Source organism: Heterocephalus glaber, unplaced genomic scaffold (assembly GCF_053883595.1).
Source record: "Heterocephalus glaber isolate CG9 unplaced genomic scaffold, H.glaber_assembly_v1.0 deba00001479, whole genome shotgun sequence".
Lineage (NCBI taxonomy): Eukaryota > Metazoa > Chordata > Mammalia > Rodentia > Bathyergidae > Heterocephalus > Heterocephalus glaber.
In genome coordinates this window covers 12,814,455-12,833,555 of record NW_028258316.1, presented here as the reverse complement: position 1 = coordinate 12,833,555, position 19,101 = coordinate 12,814,455, and the positions used below count along the sequence as shown (strand labels likewise).

Here is a 19,101-nt window from a genome sequence, read left to right as displayed (position 1 = left end):
CCATCCATACTTATTCTGAGCTGATTACTTTAATAGGTACTGTGGGTACAGAAAGAGAGGACATTGTTTTCATATCTCAGGAGTCTAGTATGAAGAGTTAAACAAGTAAAGCAACGTGTATAAAGGCATATGGCAAAATGGAGTGGTGAAAATTGTGGCTTTGGAACTGGTCAAATCTGGGTTTGAATTCAGGCTCCGTTATTAATTTCTTTGGAACTATTATTCCATGGTCTTTTAGAGGGTGGGCTCTTTTTTTATTAGTACATGTTTTTACTACATAATGATTACATTTATCATAGGGAGTCGGTACCTGTCCATAACACATCTTCATTCTTTATTCATCCCCTAACCTTCCCTGCTCCTTCTATCTCTTGGTCCCTTTCCCATTTGCAAAAGCTCTGTTTCCATTTTTTTCTTTCAGTTCTGTGTTTTCATCCCCTTTACTTCGTCATCCCCTCCCCTCCCTCCGTTTTTTGTTCCTCTTCCCATTTGAAAAAGATCTTCTTGCTTCCTGTTATCTATCCTTTATTTTTCTCTTTATTTATATTCTGAGGTTCTCATTTAAGAGCTCTTATGTCTGATTTATTTCACTTAATGTTATGATCTCAAGGTGCATCCATTTACCTAGAGTGCCCAGGCTCTTTATCATTTTATTTTGTTTTTTCCGCTGTGCAGTTCAGGGTGGCCTTGAACTTGTGATAATCCTCTTACCTCAGACTTCTGAGTGCTGGGATTACAGGTGTGCACCACCATGCCCAGCCCAGGCACCATTATTAAGAGCTGTTGTGGGGTGGGGAATTTAGCTCAGTGGAGGCACACCTGCTTCGCAAGTGCAAGGTCTTGAGGTCCTGAGTTTGATCCCTGGTACCATACACACACACACACACACACACACACACACACACACACACACACACACACACACACACACGAAAAGAGCTGTAGTGACCTTGGGCAAGTTACTTTCTGCGCCTCAATTTTCCTCATGAGTAAAATGGTAGAAGTAATAATAACTGTATCATAGGGTTTTTGTGAGAATGAGAGGATTTAGCATGATGTGTTGCTCATAGGAAATGCTCAGTCAATTTAGGCTATTGCTATTTATGTAAGCATACATAGGGTGTTGGGGGACTTGCAAGGGGTCTTTAATCCAGCTGAGGCTATCAGATAAGATTTCTGAGATTAGATGCTACTGTTACTGAGTGTTAAAGAGGAGTTATCTGAGCAGAAAAGAATGTCCTCAGTAGAAAGAAAATTTTAAGGAAAGTTCCTGAGGCAAGATAGAATAGAGTGTATTAGAGCAAAAAAAAAAATTTTGCGGGGGGGTCCGTATTTTGAGACAAGGTCTCTCAGGCTGGTTTTGAGTCACTATGTAGCCCAGGCTGGCCTTGAACTTGTAGCCATCCTTCTATCTCAGCCTCCCAAGTGCTGAGATTATAGGTGTGTGCCATCACACCTGCCAAGAAATTATAAGTGGAGTATTTTAATTAAGACAAAGAAGAATGTCAAGAAGCAATAGTAGTTAACATTATTGGGACACAGTTGTAGATGCTTTTCCTATAGTCTTTCATTTAATCCTCATGTCGTGAGTGGAGAGAGGTGGAGAGTCCCCGCAGTCCCAGACATGACTCCTGATGATGCAGAAGGTTGCGGAAGAATCAAGTAGAGACCCAAAGCGTAGAAGCAAAGTTGTACTGTTATTCAGCAAGCATGCAGGAGTGCAGTTGCCTTCTCTCAGAAAGACAGGCAGGGATGCCCGAAACGGAGCCACCATTGAAGGGGGGCTCAAGATGCTGGTTTTGTAGTAGTGGGGGCCTATCTTGGCTCTGGGCTGAGGGCACCCCTACTTGATTGGTTAATGATTAACTTGACTTGTTACTAGGGACAACAGGGAAGGGTCTTTTCAGGGGCCTTTTACATCTTAGGGCCAAGGTTTTTTTCCTTTTGATCTTAGCAAACCAAGCTTTGCAGGGTACAGCATGAAGAGGAGGTGCAACCACAGACTGTCAGCTTTTCATGGGTGGTTAGGCCTGTTCTGCTAGCTATCTGAACTCCTTCAGCAGGGGGTGAGGGTTCCTCATCTCTCCCTGCCTATGGGTCTCTATCCCTACACTCATAAAAATCCTATACAATATTTATGTCCCATTTAGAGAGCAGGAAACACGCATAGAAAGTTGAAGGGATCTGCCCAGGATCTCACAGTCTGGAAGTGACAGAATTGGTATTTGAACTCAGATCTTTGGTTTTCAGAATCCTGGCAACTTTTGCCATTAGACTTCCTGGACTTTGCCAGTTTGAAGTCAGTGTGGTGTCAACTTGCTTATGACATTGAATCTGATTGAATACTTCAAATCGGGTCTTCAGCCCATAGTATGATACTGTATTATTCTAACAACATATTGCTGGAACAACTCTAGTTTGTTTAAAAGATTCATTCTATCCTCCCTCCTTTCTCTTTGTGTCTCAGAATGAGCCATCCAGGAGTGGTTCCTACCGTGAATGGTAAGGGTTTTCTTCTAGTTCTCATTTGCATAGGAAATCAGGGAGTTTGAATAATGTCCCATCTGTAACTGTGTCTTTGTTGCTTACCTTCTTGGGTTTCTGAAAATTTTGCTCAGGGTTTTCCAGAATTCAGATAAGGATATGGTAACAATGAATTTTTTTTTTGGTACCGGGAATTGAACTCAGGACTTTATGCTTGCAAGGCAGGCACAGTGCCACTGAGCTAAATCCCTAGCTCTAACAATGAGTATTAATAGGGTTTTTGTTTGTTTGCTTTTTTAAGTGAGCTTGTTTCTGAAGGGGATCTAGGCATCAAAATCAAGGGTGGTATCAAGGAATGATTCTAAACTGGACTATGTGTCAGATCATGTGGTGAACTTAAAAATCACAGGATCCTGCAAAAATCACAGGCTCTCAGTTCTCCACAGAATCAAAATCTTTGGTGTCTAGGAATCTAAATTAAAAGGCTCCCTAGTGATTCTGAGGCATGAGCAGATTTGAGTTCCACTTATATAAGGTAAAGAACCTTGATTGAAAACTGAATTGAGCACACCTGAGTTTCAATCTTGGCCTTTGACTTTCCTTTTGTTAGCTCTATCATCTTGGCTCATTTATCTTAAGTCTCATATTCTCATCTATAATATACAAGTAGTAATACAATGTTATAGGATAGTTATAAGAACTAAAAGGGATAATAGAAAACTTGTTTATGCTTAGATTTTGGTCTTTATTATGTACTTGGTTGTTTATATTTAGTTACAGTCCTTTAGCTGCAGCCCCTACTTTAATTCTAGAAGGTATTTTTTTAACTGAGTTGGGAACTAAGGGCCAGAGAAGATAAGTAATTTGTCAGAGATTTTATAGCTAGTAAATGGTTTAGTTGCTGTATGGGTGATCAACTCTTTCCAGTTTTGTTTTTTTTTTTGGTACCAGGGATCGAACTTGGGACCTTGCGGGCAGGCACCAGAACCACTGAGCTAAATCCCTGGCCCAACTCTTTCCAGTTTTCTTTCTTTGTTTTTTTTTTTGTACTGGGATCGAACTCAGGGCCTTGCACTTTGTGAGGCAGGTAGCGGCACCACTGAGCTAAATCCCTGGCCCTCCAGTTTTCTTTCTAAAAGCTCTGTGTCACAGGAAACCTCTTGGTCCCAGGCAAGCCAGAATAGCTGCCCACCCTAGTTGCTAGCTGTTCACATTTCAGGCTCTTTCCATCACATGAAGCTGCTGCTCCTACTAAAGCTCCTTGAACAATCTTGTCACTGATAAAGGATCCCTGAGTGTTTGTAGAATCTGAATTAGATAGAGACTTAGCTGTGGAGCTCCTAAGGATATTTGGAATTCTAAAACTATGTAACTTTTCTTTTAGGATCTCTCGATCATATTGCTGTGGTAACTGCTGATGGGAAGCTTGCTTTAAACCAGATTAGCCAAATCTCCATGAAGTCACCACAGTTGATTTTGGTGAATATGGCCAGCTTCCCCGAGGTAAGGTGACCTTTCTAAGAGGGTCCCTCTCTCCCATCTCTTTTGGAATGGAGGAGGTTGAGTCAAGTCAGGAGGAAGTGATACCTTCAGCTTGTGACGAAACAAAAAAGAAGACTTAATAAAGGGAACTCAAGGATAAGGAAAGCTCTCTTCCTCTTTGAATTCCTTTCTTGTTAAACTCAGATGTGATAGAGGCCAAGCAAGTAATTTAAATGCTGAAATGAACTTCCATCTAAGAAAAGCAATAATGGAGATACAGTGATTGACGCTTGGCCAATGAGGGGGACTCTGGTAAACTGGAGAGCCTGTTCTCAATCTGAAGGGGGCACTTCTGCTCAGTTCCTGCTCATCATCATCATTGCTAAGCAAAAATGTAGGCCTTGTAATTATCGTTATCAGATATTATGATTTTATTTCCATAAGAAGCTATTCACTAAATGTTGATGACTAATTCATTTTTCTTTTTAAAAAACTTTGTGGCAAATAAAACAAATTAATCAACCAGAAATGACATGAGGGACCCCAGTTTGTGACCTCTGCATTTGTATTCTGCATCTGTATTCATTTGGAGCAGACCCTTTAGGAATCATATACCTTTTAAGCTAAACTGACCTTTGCAGAATATTGCACAGAGCATGATGGGAGACTAGAAGATAGGTTGCATTAAATCATCGCAGCCTTGGAAGGTATATGATTTTAAGTCTAGTTGGGGAAAATAATTGGGCCTCTCATCGATCCACTAGGAATCGGCCTGGGTTGAAAGTCCTAGAGGAACTGGGAACTGGTCCCATCTCTACTTCTAACTGGCTGTTTGACCTTGGGCATTTGGCTTCACTCAGTGGGCCTCCAGTTCCACATCTGCTAACACAAAATGAAGAAATCTTCCTGTTCTCATGGTCTGTTTCAGTAGTCTGCCCTAAAGAGGTCGGCCAAAGTTGAATATGCAGGATTTGACAGAGTAGGTTAGGGATTGTAGAAAGGGAGAGCTCTTACTCTGGACATACTGTTTCGAATTAGAGGGTTCTTGTAGATAATGTCCGGCACACCTGTGGGGATGCTGTTACTCACCACTGTTGTACTCCATTCTCCATTTATAGCCAGGGTGAGCTTTTAAAAGTATTGTGTATATTGGACTGTATCACTTCCAGGTTTAAGTCTATTAGTGGATTTAAGTAATCTTTAAGAAATTAAAAGTGCAAAATCCTTATTGTAGCCTAGAAGACTTCTCATGGTCTGGCCTCCCCCTGTCTTCATTCTTTCCAGTCGTGTCCCACTGTCATCCTTGCATATTGCTCTACCCACATTGGTGTTTCAGTTCTTCAGATGCACCAAGTCCTTTGTACCCTCTGGGTCTTTGCATATACTGTTCTTGTTGCTTGGGACACTTTTGGCTAATTAGTACACTTATTTTGGATCACAACATAAATGACACTTTCTCGGGGAACCTTTTCCTGATTTGCCAAATCTAAATTATTCTCCACACTAAGGTCTCACATGCAACACAATATTTTTAATTTCCCTTACCACTGTTAATAGTCATACATGTATTTACATGCTTATTTCCATCTCATTTTCACTAGATTACAACTTTGAAATACAGGAGTCATATCTAACTTGTTTGTTGTGTCCAGTTCCAAAGTTCCTGGCACAAGGAAGTACTCAATAAATTTTCCTTGAGGGGGATGAATACTTGTCATTAGGTTGATGGAAGGGTGGCACTCATTCCTAGAGTTACTGAGGAGCACAGAAATGGATGAAAAGGAAACTGTCACTTTCCTTTACTGGCCCTTTCTAAACTACTGAGGCCTCTCTCTCTGCCTTGTTCATCTAATTCAGTAGGCACTGTGGGCCAATTTAGGGAATAGCTTCCCAATTACACAGTTTGAAGACCTCAGGCAGATTGCTTTTCAGAGCCAGCCACTTCTGTTATTAAATAGCAAATGGTATTCAAAAAAAAACATCTGATTGACCACCAGAGCATATTAGGAGGCAGGGGGAGGTATTCACAGCTTAGTTTTTTCTTAGGAGGTTGGAGTATACCTTTCATCTTTTGACCAAGGCATGCATCTTTGCCATCTCTCCAAGTTGAAATACCCTAGCTTTTGCAAAAAGCTTAACAAGCACCTCAGTAGAGAGGTTCATTTACAGGGACAGAGTGAGGAAGTGTGAGATACATTGTCTTTTGAATTCCTTTATCTCATCTGGTGTATATATTAAGCAAATAGCTTTAACTAAACATTTCTTTCCTCTAGCTTAGAAGCTGTCTATGGAGTACCTAGTTTCATAGCTTCAAAATGCTGAGCTAATCCACTGTGTTTATATAATTCCTTTCTGTTTCACATGCAGTTGGTTTTCTTTCCAAATATGAGCATTTCTGTGTCATACCATAGTGACATGATGCAGATTTACATGCATAATCTTTTTGAATGCATTGAAGACAGAAAACTCTGTTGCATTTGTTTAACACGTGTCCTGCTTGATAAATGATATATGTGGTTGCTGCCTTCCATAAACTTGCCTAAAGCTAGAGTTAATGATGGAAAAGGAAAAAAGGAAACAAAAACTGCAGCATCATTTGAACAAAACATGACAAATAAAAGAAAAAATTCCACAGGCTCCATTACTATTCTTGTGGAAGGAAAAGAGCTAATATGTATGGAGTGTTTGTTGTATTGCCAGTCACTTTCTTATCTCGTTTCACAGGATCAACAGCAAAAATAGCATTATTATTCCATTTTATAGGTAAGGAAATGGAGGCTCAGAAGTAAAATATCCCTAGATTCACTGTTGTGATAGAACCAATTTAAACATAGCTGTTTGACACAAAAGCCTGTTCTTGCGCTGTTCACTCATAATTCACATATTTCTGAGCAAGTGATTAGGTTCATTTGAGGTTCCAGGAATGGACTGATAAGTAAGACAGACTAGATCTCTGTTTTCATAGACCTTATATTCTAGGGATTCACTGGGGTATAAAGAAAATGAAAGGCAGGGCCAGGGATTTAGCTCAGTGGTTCTGGTGCCTGCCTTGCAAGCGCAAGGTCCTGAGTTTGATCCCTGGTACCAAAAACAAAAAAAGAAAGAAAGAAAATGAAAGGCCGATAATTGATATGGCACTGACAGAGTTGACACATCATGGTTTATATCTAGATGTCCTTCAAGAGCCTTATGGAAGAGGATTGGACCACTGGGTCACTATAGCTTACTGTGATGTTAGGAAGTGGGGCCTAGTTCAAAGGTGGTTCACTGGGGTTGTGACCTGTTGTGGAATATACATCTCCTTTGTGGGTCCTCCCTTTTCTCTCTGCTTCCTGGCTGCCATGATCTGAGCAGCTTTTCCTTTGCTGTGCCTATCTACAGTGCCTTCCTGGCTTGGAGCCAGCCTATTGTGGACTGAAACCTATAAGAACTGTGAGCCAAAATAAACCTCTCCTCTTTTACATTGTGCATGTCAGGTTCTGTGTCCCAGTGATGAGAGACTAAGACAGATTGAACCCAGGTTTTCAAGGACTAGTCTACCAAAGTTTTGTCATCATTTGGTTAGTGTTCTTTTGCACTTGATCTTAGCCAAAAGGCCGAGAAGTGATGGTTAGTGTTCTTTTGAACATAGTACTCCAAGCAGTCATAACCAGTTGGTCAGTGTTGCCACTTGAGAGCAATCAGTTTTCCCTGGGATAATAGTGAGTACCCTTCTGTAGTAAGGGGATAAAGACTAAGCTGAGAGATGGAAATTCTATAGGGATATATGCCTTTTTTGTTTGTTTGAACCATGAGTAGCTTAGGCATCATGTTGGGAAAATTACTCCTGAATTCCCTGAAGTTTTGCAGCCTACCATGTCAAACCAAAATATACATACCTAGAATATATTAGAAGAACTGCTTCTTTCAGTAGATTTCTTTGCAAAATGAAACTGCAGTTGGTTAATATTTTTTGGCCTCTGAAAAAACATGGAAAAGTTAAAAAGTATAAGTCAAGGTTTTGTGGGGTTATATACATGAAATAAAGTAAGATGAATTTTTCTAATATAACAGGCTTTTACTGAGCACTTACCATGTACCTGTCATTGTGCCTAGTACAAGAAAGGTATAAATATTGAGCCATAGTTCTTGGCCAGCTTGCTAGTGTTGGTGAGCACAGTCCTCTTATCCTACAGGGAAAAGCTGTATGGAACTACTTGGGCCAGACTGTGAAAAGGAGGTGGTGGTGATAGTGGATTATTAGCCACTCAGTGAGAAGCCACAGAAGAGGATTTGGAGTTTTGACATCAGGATACCCCTTCAAATCGGAGATTATCCCTTTATAGTTAACTCCAGAAACCAATGCTTATTTTATTAAGAAGTATGGTTTTTCTCTTTTAGAGGAAAATTAATTTCATTTCTTTTTCCTGCTAACTTTAATTCCACATTATTTTTGGCTAGTTGAAAAAAATCAACTTTTTAATGCCCTTATTACTGAATATATTGGGCTTGGGCATCTGCAAAAATATAAAATAGTATCATTAGACTAAATCTCCTCTTAACTCTGCCAGTAACTGGAAGTGTGATGAGTTGGGCCCTCACATCTTTCTTGGTTCTTAGGGAAGATCATGTCTGTGCTTAGGGATGTGACCTTAACCTGCAGTTCCCTGTATACATAGTGAATGGGCTGTGCTTGGTTATGCCAATGCTTTCCAACTCTGAGAATTTGTGGTCAGAGGTACTATTTTAGGAATTTACTATTCTAGGCATTGACCACAGATTCTGTGCATGGCCTCCCCTGGGAATTACTCATCTCTTTGTAGAAGTTCTAGTTTATCTTTTTGACTGTATAGTAACAGCTTATATAGGTGTAGAATTAAGGTCATTTTAAAATGAAATTTTTATTTAGGCACTTCTTCCCATACAACAGTAACAAATATCTGAAAAAGTAAAATAGATGTGTATCAAACCCCATTCGTTTAAATTATAAAGTCTAGGGAGAACTAAAGGCCAGGAATTGGCCTGTGAATCTAAGTGATGTTGATTGGCTCTGCTCAAGCCTAAAATTCTTTTGAAAATGTCAAAGGCCTTGTTTTCATGAATTCCACATTGTTGTGCCAGTGGAGTTAACTCTCTCCTGGGCTGCTTTCTTTTTATCCTTTAGGATTCCATACCAGGTGTAGTTGCAGTGTTGATCAAGTATGAGGCAAGACACTTTGGTAAATCAGCATACTGGTGTGCCAGCTGTCATATTAGTGAGCAAATCTGTCGGTGAAGCCCTAAAGGATGTTGGGTAGGACAGCAGTGCATCAACTAAATGATGACCTCAACTCATCCTTATTTGGTGGTTTTATGTGTTTTTAATAAATGTGTGTAATTTATTTAATAACTGCCCTGACTGGTGTTACTATGTGCCAGGCACAGAGCAAGACATGTTGCTCATCTTACCTCACTACGTATCAGGTTTAGGTGGCACATCTTCTCAGATTATGAAAGGGTGGCTCAGAGAAGTTGTGCTTGCTGCTCAGGGCCATGTGATTATCAGAGCTGGTGTTTGAAGTGAGTTCCTTCTGCCTCCAAAGCCCATGCTTTCAACTACTGTACTGTACAACCTTCTCTAGAGCCCACACCAGCTTAGATATTGTACACCGAGTGAGTTTGGTGTGAGTGTAGATGTGAATGAGTTAAATTAAATTTATTTACTCATTCCAAATTGGCACTGGTATATTCTGAATGTAAAATGTCAATTGGAATTTTTAACGTATGAAATCTTTCATCTGTCTTTACACCAATCTTTGCAGAGACCAGGCCTCCTCCCTTGAGGATTTATTGTGGTTTTGATCTGTGTTGCCTCAAACCATTGAAATCTTTTCAAAGAAGCAGAGCTGTTTTCTTTTTATTTTTTCTTCTTTTTTTCCTTCCGCAGTACACTGGTACCAGGAGTGGACATAGTTTGCTATTCAGCTTGATCAAAGCACTCTACACCAATGTAACTTCCTGATCTTACTGGTAACAGAACTAAATGTTTCCATGTTCTGCTAAGATGGGTTGCCAGTTATCGACAGAGGGCTTGCATCTGGTAATAATTATTTACTAATTCTGTTTACCTTTTGATCTGGTTTTCAGTGTACAGCTGCAGCTATCAAGGCTATAAGAGAAAGTGGAATGAATCTGAACCCAGAAGTGGAAGGGACGCTAATTCGGGTACCCATTCCTAAGTAAGTTTGGCTGAAATTCACATATTTCATGAAATGGGGTGATGGTCTTTGGAAGGAAACCAATGCCTTACTGTACTATCAGGCCAATAGCATGTCTTACCTGGATCTTTTATTCTAACAAACATCTTTTGAAATCAAGTTTACGGATTTAGAAATATTTATTGAGTGTCTGTTATGTGCTAGATGCTGGGTATGTAGCAGTAAGCTTGAGAAATACCTTGTCCTCATGTAGTTGAGAAGTCAGAACAAAAAAAAGGAGGTAATGAAATGCTATAAAGAAAGACAACCCAGTGGCATCCAATAGAGAGTGACTTGGTGAGGGTGATTGTGGCAGGGGCAGGTTAGCTTGGGAAGACCCTTTAAGGAGGTAGCATTTCTGCTGAGACCTAAATAATCTGGGAAGAGCATCAGCAGCCTAGGGGAAGATATCCCAGGCAGAGTGAACAGAGCACAAAGGCTCCAAATCAGAAAAACACCTTGACACTTGTAATCTCTAATCCTTATTTCTTGAAGAACTATTTTTATAGCCCTCTTTCTAGTTGAAGAATTTTAGGCATGAGAACAGAACATGGTTAGTTATGTAAATAAATAGAACTTGAAAATGTAAATGACTAAAAATGTATGTTCATTTTTAAATCGAAAAAGGAAATACCTTGGCATATTCGAGAAAGCCAGTGTGTCTGGAATTTAAGAGAGAGAATGGTAGAAAGAGGATTGACCTGGTCAGGAGAAGCTGATGATTTCAGTGTAATAGGCCATGCCAAGGAGTTTGGGCTTTATTCTCACTTTAATAGGAAGCAGTTGGATTGAAACAAAGGATTGATTTGGTGGTGGGCTTTGTGAGGGTTTCTCTGGCTGCTATTAACATATGGAATGTAGAGGACAGAGTAGACACAGGGAGAGTTTTCTTTCCAGTTACAGGAATTTAACAGCTGGGGATTTAGCTCAGTGGTTCTGTTGCCTGCCTCGTAAGCACAAGGTCCTGGGTTTGATCCCCGGTACCAAAAAAGAAAAACAAAAAAAGAAACTCTCCAGTTACAGGAATTTAGGTTCTGAGAGGTAAAGTAGTATCTCTGAGCCCATACAACTTGTACTGAAGCTGAAACCTAAACCCAGGTTTAGTAGATTCCAAAGCCTCATTATCACAACAAGAATTAATCCCAATACCGACAGATGCTAAACTTTTTCCTGTTTTATGTTTGCTTGTGTCTTTAGTACTCTATAAGGCTGAATTAACACCGTGCTTTGAAATCATGTACATTGGAAACAAATAACCTAGTGTTTATAATCCATGTAGACCTGGGGTCAAGTCTAGTAACTATTTGCTTGGTAAGTTCGTTGATTTGCTCAATGAGTCTTTGGAGAATATGTGTTACCAGGCTCTGCTGGGGAGTTACAGACCTGATGCAGTGCCTTTGTGGAGCCCACAGGCTGGTGCGAGGCCCTTTGTGTGGGTTACTGCCAGCTTATTGCTTATTTGTGTAAGTTACTGTGACCCACAGTTGATAGACTAAAAAACTGAAGTTCAGAGAAATTCAGGGTTGCCCAAAATCACATAGCCAGTAAGTAGCAGTCAGGATTCGAATCCAGAGTTGTTCTGTTACTCTCTGTGTAGATGAGTAATTCTGGAAAATGCTAAACATTCTCAAGGACATTAGAACCAAGGTTTACAAGTTTGTCAGCAGGTTTCTTTTCTAGTTCTTGCTTTCCTGTCTGTACAACCTTGGAAAAGCCACTTTGCTTCCCTGAGTTTTAGTTTCCTCAAACACCAAATGAAAGGGTTGTTCTTGGGTCCCTTCTGAAACTCCAGTATTCTGTGATGCTGTGGATTTGTGCACCTAAATGTTCATTGCTGACTTGGATTCATCTTAGAGCAGCCCAGTTGTATGGCACATTTTCATTCAAGGATCAGTAATACAGCACGTACCTCTGCAGCCCCACAGAATTTCACAATTGCCTTTGGTGCATTGTGTGCAAGTTTGAAGGATCAGCTATTATAATTTGAATTTCCAAAGATGTGGACTTTTTTTTTTTTTACAATATTTTATCTTGGTTAATGAGTGTAATCTAAGAGAAAGTTGGTGGACCAAAACCGTCTGCTGCAGCACACCTCATTTTTTGTATACTTTCTTTCCTTTGACAAGGTGGGTAGGATCATGAGGCCCCTTATTGAGTTACATGTTTGGTAGTTTTCCAGATAAAAAATGAATGATCTGCTCTATGTTATGGAGACTGTGTCACGTGAGAGAATAAAGGTTGATTTAGAAGTAAAGAGGTCCAAGGTTTTTATTAGATTTTGGCACTGACTTCCATATGATTCTGGGCATCATCACCTTACTGGCTAGTTGCTGCCTTCTAGTTCTTTATTTGTAAAGTAGGTAGAATTGTACATAGTAATAGGCAGAGGCTTGGTGAGATTAATACAGTAGAGAATAGATTAAGTAGTATGAAAGAAACCACAAAAATGTAAGTTGCTAAAATTATTTCAGTAAACTTAATTTTCTATTCATATATAATTTTGGAGAGAAGGAAGGAGCAAGAAAGGGAGCTAGTTGCCTGCCTCGCAAACGCAAGGTCCCGAGTTCGATCCCTGGTACCAAAACAAGAAAGGGAGCTAGTAAGTTGAACACCTATTCTGTACCAAGAACTTTTAGATGCCTGACATACACAGGGAAAGCAGAAAGGTACAAATATTTATGCCTTGGTGTCACATAAGCATGAAATTCAGTTTCATCTCTTCTGCTTTGAGTTTGTGACAGTGGCAACTGTCTTTGCCTTGCTGAATCTCAGAGAGCTCATCTGAAAAATGAGTATTTGTGGAGCAGTGTGATAATGTTCACAGAGCTTTTGATGCTTAATATATACCCAGTTAATGCTATCAAATGTTGCTATTTCCTTACTTCCCTTTCACAAATAGGTAAGAGCATCATTCTCTTTTAGGGATGAGGATATTGAAATTCAGAGAGGTGAACCATTGGCTCTGGGTATGCAGCTGTTAAGTGGTAAAGCAAGTTGTGTTAGGAGTTTGGGAGGAACAGAGAATAAAAAGCATAAATTCCTAGGATCAGTTTCATTGTGGTGGTGGTGGCTGTGGTGGAGGAGGGGTTTCTGAGGAATGAACCAGGGAGTGCTAAGCTACACTCCCAGTCCTTTAAAAAATCTTTGAGACAGGGTCTTCACTGAGTTGCTCAGACTGGCTTCAAACCCCTTGTCTTCTTGCCTCAGCCTCCCTTGTAACTGAGATTACAGGCATGTGCCACCATGTCTGGCTGTTTCTGATTGTAAAATTTCAAGTTTAGTTCTGAGTAAATGTGCCTTTCCTGATTAATCATGATTCTTCTCTGCCTAATGATAGTTGCAAGTTTGCTTTTTGCCTTAACTCTGGTTGCCCAGAACTAAGTTTCCTTTTCATTTGCAGCAGATCTCAGCTACTATCTCACTATTACTACACTCCTCTGATTCTTATATTCTTATTTAAATGAGTCTGTTGAGCGTGTTACTCTTAAGATGATCTGCTTTCTGATCTTTTTGGGAAGTAGATGGAAGATAAATCCTAAATCAGTAATAGGTCAGGCATGGAACCTGAGTGGTCCTTTTCAAATCCTTTTTGCAGCCCCTGAGGATCAGATGTATAACTGTAAGTTTTTTAATCATGGCTCTCACTCCAGATACTGTTGTGCCTCAGAGACTTTGAGTAAGATTATTTGAGTGACAATGTATATTGCTTTGGTTTTCTTCTCTGGCAAATGTTCTTTGGAATTTTGGAATACTCTTTTCTATTTATGTGATCATATTTTGGGTACCATTTATTAACCACCTCTACTAGTGTCACTATGCTGCTTGATTGCTTTAATGCTTATTTGTAACAGATTTACATAGTGCTGAGCTACTTACAGACATGGACATTTCAAAGCCAGACAACCATCCCAAGTGACCCTTCCTTTGGTCTCCTGACTTAAACTTGATATTGCTCTTTTAGGAAACCCTAGTCGTATTTGGATGTATGAAAATACTAAGTAAAGTGACTGTGTACTAACAAACTGCTGTATTTAACTCATTTCATTCTGTTACTTGCTATTTATTTTCTTGGCCTAAAAAAGGTTAAGTAATTTGGTGAAGTTCATTTAAATAGTAAACATTGAGTTGAGGAAGGAACTTGGATCTGTTTGGCTTCAAAGTCTATATTCTTGCATCTGTGGACTTCAAGAGTACTTTCTGTTTTTATTTTTGGTTTGCTTGTTTTTGTACTAAAGGGCAACAGTGATATTTAAAAATTTAATTATTGTGTTAGTTTTTTGCCACTGTCTTAGTACTTTTCTTGTTGCGATACAAAGTACCCAACACCCAAAGAGGAGCAAAGGTTTATTTGGCTCACGGTTTGTAGAGGTTTCAGTTCATAGTTGGCTAGCTCTGGGGCAGGGTGGCATGGCAGAGGGGCATTGCAGAAGAGAAGTAGTCCATGGTGAAGCAGGGCAGGCAGAAGACAGCAAGCAAGCGAGGTATAAGTGACAAGCCTTTAATTCCAGCATCATATTCTTGATCCCAGCATCTCATACTGTAGATCCAGTCACCTCCGAAAAGCCCTACCTATGACTGCATGAGACTTTGGGAGGATATCTAGATACAAGCCATAATTGTCACTGACAAAATACCTGAGAAAATCAACTTGCGGAGAGATTTATCTTGATCATGATTTCAGAGATTTCAGTCCATGGACCGCTGGCTCCATTGGTTTTAGGCCTATGGCAAGGCAAAAACATCATGGTGGAAGAAAGCACACTCACATTCTCACTCCTTGGCTCCTTTTTCCCCTTGGTTCAAAACACACACACATCATACACACAGATACACACACAGGATGGTGCTGTCCATATTCAGAGTGGGTCTCCCTCATCAGTTTGTTGTCTCACAGGCCAATCATTGGTCTCTGGAAACCTCCTTACAAACTCACCAAGAAGTGTGCTTTACTAATTTCCTGGGCAGTTCTCAGTTCAAATTAACAATCAAGATTAACCATCATGGGCCAGGGATTTAGCTCAGTGGTTTCGCCACCTGCTGCGCAAGCGCAAGGACCCAAGTTTGTTCCCCGGTACCAAAAAAAAAAAAAAAAAGATTAACCATCACATTATATAATACAAACTATGTGGAACATAATTACCAATGCTCAAATCAGGATGCATGATCTGACAATGAATTTGTATGCTACTTTTTGGTTAGAGAGGCAGTCTCGGATACAGGATACTTTTTAAAAGTCCAACCCTCTGAGGTGTAACGTACATGTGGTAAAATGAACCTGTTGTACATGTTCATGATGATGAATTTTGAACAGGTATGTATGTTTCTGTAACTACTATCTCAACATGATATATAGCAATTCAGTCACCCCAGGAAGTCCCCCCAACCCCTGCAGCTCAGTTCCCAGTCCCCCTCCTCTGAGTCCAGACAATCATTTATCTGCTTTTATAAAAATATAGAGGTTTTTATGCTGAAATATAAAATTTCTAGGAAATTCATAAATTTATTGAACAGATATTTAGTGAGTACCTCCTATGAGCCTAGTTTTAGACACTGAGGATAAAGTACTAAACAAGCCAGGCTAAGCTGGGGAGGTAGTCATACTCGTGCGTGTGTGTATGTGTGTGTGTGCGTGTGCACCTGTGCCTGTGGAAGAGATAGAGACAGACACATGGGGTAGTATCTTTTATTTAAAGATAATAAAAGGAAATAAAGAATTCTGTGGCCGGGGCTGGTTAATAGTAGAACATTCATAGACATTTTCAAAGGTGATATTTGAGCAGAGAACTAACTTAAGGGTAGGAGGAAATGAAGTATGCTCATATCTAGCAGTAGGCAGAGCAAGTAGAAAATGCAAAGCTCCCGAGGTAGGAATCTGTCTGGGATGTTCAGGTAACAGCAAGAGGACTCATATGGCTATAGTAGAGTGAGTTTAGGACAGAGAAATAGGAGATAAAGTCAGAGTGGAATGGGGAGACCAAATCATGTAAGGTCTCTACAGAGATGGCAGACCTTTTAGAACTTTCAATAACAAACAGCCAGCAGCAGCACTCATGCCATAGGTTCGCCACCACTGCTAGACTGTGATTTTGGTTTCTACTTGGCGTGAAATGAAGAGTTTTGAACAGGAGAGTAATATGACTTAGGTTTTGAAAGCATCATTCTGGTTGATATTTTGAGGATTAATATGGGAAGGCAAGGGTGAAAGCAAGGGACAAATTAGGAGTACTGTACAGTACAGGTACAGTAACCCAAATGAGAGATGATGATGGCCTTGATTAGTGTAGAGATGGGTGCATTGGCAAGAGTAGTCAATTCTGGATGAGTTTTAAAGGAAAAGCTGGTGGATTGAATGTGGACTTAGAAAAATAGGACTCAAGGATGACAAGGTTTTTGGCCTGAGCACCTGCAGGAACGACAGTGTCTTTTTTTTTTTTTCCCCCCCCCCCCCCCCCGCCACTTTGTTACTGGGGATTGAACCCAGGGCTTTCACACTGAGCTATGAGCTACATCCTCAGCCCATTTTTATTTTGAGACAGGGTTTTGCTAAGTTCACCAAATGCGGTTCTTCTGCCTCAGCTCCCCAGACTAAAGGGATTATAGATATGCACCACCATGCCTGGCTTTTTATTTTTAGTTTTTGTTTCATATCTTGTATATATCTTTTCATGTTCCCCCCCCAACCCCGTGTGTGTGTGTGTGTGTGTGTGTGTGTGTGTGTGTGTGTGTGTTTGTGAGAAACTGGGCATCAGAACGTTTAAGTAACTTGCCCAAAGCTACAGATTAGTAAATGAAGGAATCATTATTCAAACACACACTTGTCTTCTTCCCAAGCCCATGTTATTGCCGTATGAGCTCATTCTTCCTTGGGTTGATGACATAGGTCCCACTTCTAGATCTGGCCCCCTTGTGCTAGCTTCTACATTACCTTGTAGATCTTGTTACAGGGCTAGTTTGTACAGTTGGCACACTTCGGGGAAATATTGAAAGCCAAACAAAATAAACTACAAAGATTGCCTAGTGACCTGACATGGGCCGAGGCAGCCACAGCCTGCTTTTGAGCAATCCCAGTCACTTTTTCTGCCTTTGATTTCACTATGGTGGCTCTGTGGGGCCATTTACACCTCAGCACCTGATCAACACAGTCTCTTTCTACCCTCTACCCAGAGCAGCTGTGTGTTTCAGGATGCCTGCCTTGTTCTGCTCAGCGTTGTTCCTGCGTAGCCTGTGGGTTTTTTAGAGGTGTTTTGCTATTACAGCTCCTCAGTGTGTGCCATGAAGACTCCCTTCCAGCACAGTTGTGCTGATTGAAACATATGAGGAAGTGCAAACTAGAATCAAAAGCAGAGCCTGGAATGAAGAGAAAGTTGGCACTAATACTTAAACAAAAGCTGCACACAAAGGATGGGCTCTTCCTCTGTGTCCCTCCTGTGTTCTTCACTCTTTCAGTCATGCACTTATTTCCAGTACCTAGCAACTGACTGCTATAGGTTGAACCACTATTCCATCGCATGCCTGTTTCTCCCCGATACTCTAGGATATATAGGGGAGCTGGAGGATAGCAGTGAATTCCATATCTTAATGTAAAAGCAGCACTGGCTGTTTGTATTACTACCACTAGTAGTTGTCTTACACCACCCGAATTGCCTTACACCAACAGGAGAGAAGTAGGCAGAAGGCCTGGAATTCAAGAGTCAAACTTCACTGGGCACCAGGTCTACCAAGAACTTTTTGTGTGGCCTTGGGCGGATTATTTCTCTATTTAAACCTCTCCTTTCTAGTCTATAAAATCCAGGTAATAACGCCACTAATATCATAGGAGTATTGTGAAGATTCATTGAGCTAGTGCATGGAGAATGTTATTAGCTGAGAGCCTGGGCTCTGCAAATATTGTTATTAGTCTTGAAGAAGAGCAGATGACACCAGGGTCAAAAGATAAGGCAAATATAAACGTGCCTTTAGTGTAATAGTAATAAGATCATTCCTTATCTCCTTGTTTTACTTCATTTTTTTCATAGCACTTATGTGGCATTTTACCTCAGTATTTCCTTATGCCTCTGTCTCCCCTTCACTAGAATGTGAATGTTTTGCGAGGAGAGAGGAAGAGTTTGTCAGTGATGTATCCTTATCCCCCAGAACAGGCCTAGCACATAGTAAGTATCTAATAATGCAGTCAGTGTTTGTGGAATAAATGAATGTAACCACTTACAGTGTGCCAAGTGCTGTTCTAGATGCTATTTGTGTATTAGCTAATGTGTTCATAACAGTCTTTTGAGGTCAGCATGTTACTGTCTTTATTTTACACTGAAAACACTAAGTCACGGGAAGAAGGTTCTTTGTTTCCAGTGTCACAGTTAATAAGTGGAAGAATAGGTAGTCTTTTTCCCAGACCTGTGCCATAATGCTATACTTTCTCTCAGTAGGAAAATCACTTTTGTATGTGTGTGTGTGTGTGTGTGTGTGTGTGTGTGTGCACCTTCTAGATGTTAGGGATGCATCCTTCCACTGAACTACGTCCTCAGCCCACCATTCATGCTATTATGTATGTTGAGTATATAAAGTTCTTTAACTACCATCTCTTTTATGCTTATACCACTGTGGAAGAAAGGTAACATTTTTAACACCAACGCATCCCTAGTCTCACATTCGACAGTTGAGAAAATAATAACAGATGATGTTTATTGAGCACATCACTATATGCCAACACATTTATTAGTTTGTTTAAGCCTCACAACAACCTGATTAAATAAATGATATTATGCATACTTGACAGATATGGAAACTAAGATTGATTTACTTGCCCAAGGCCACATAACTTAAAAATAGTAAATCTGGGCCTTGAACTGTGACTTCTTCTCTCAAGCACTTCACCAGACAGCCTTTGTGCAAGTCAGAGAGGATAAGCCGGTGTCCACAGTTACTC

The 19,101-nt window shown here is 40.3% G+C and overlaps 1 protein-coding gene across 5 annotated transcripts in view; it reads left to right on the top strand.

Moving 5' to 3' along the window:
* Positions 1 to 19,101, top strand: part of Mrrf (mitochondrial ribosome recycling factor) — a 59,260-nt gene that overhangs the window by 13,928 nt on the left and 26,231 nt on the right. For all 5 annotated transcript variants that reach the window (XM_004849428.4, XM_004849430.4, XM_021262123.1 and 2 more), the window contains 2 exons: positions 3,869 to 3,987; positions 10,072 to 10,163. In XM_004849428.4, coding sequence (XP_004849485.4) covers positions 3,869 to 3,987; positions 10,072 to 10,163 — 211 coding nt within the window. The remainder of the gene's footprint in view (positions 1 to 3,868; positions 3,988 to 10,071; positions 10,164 to 19,101) is intronic.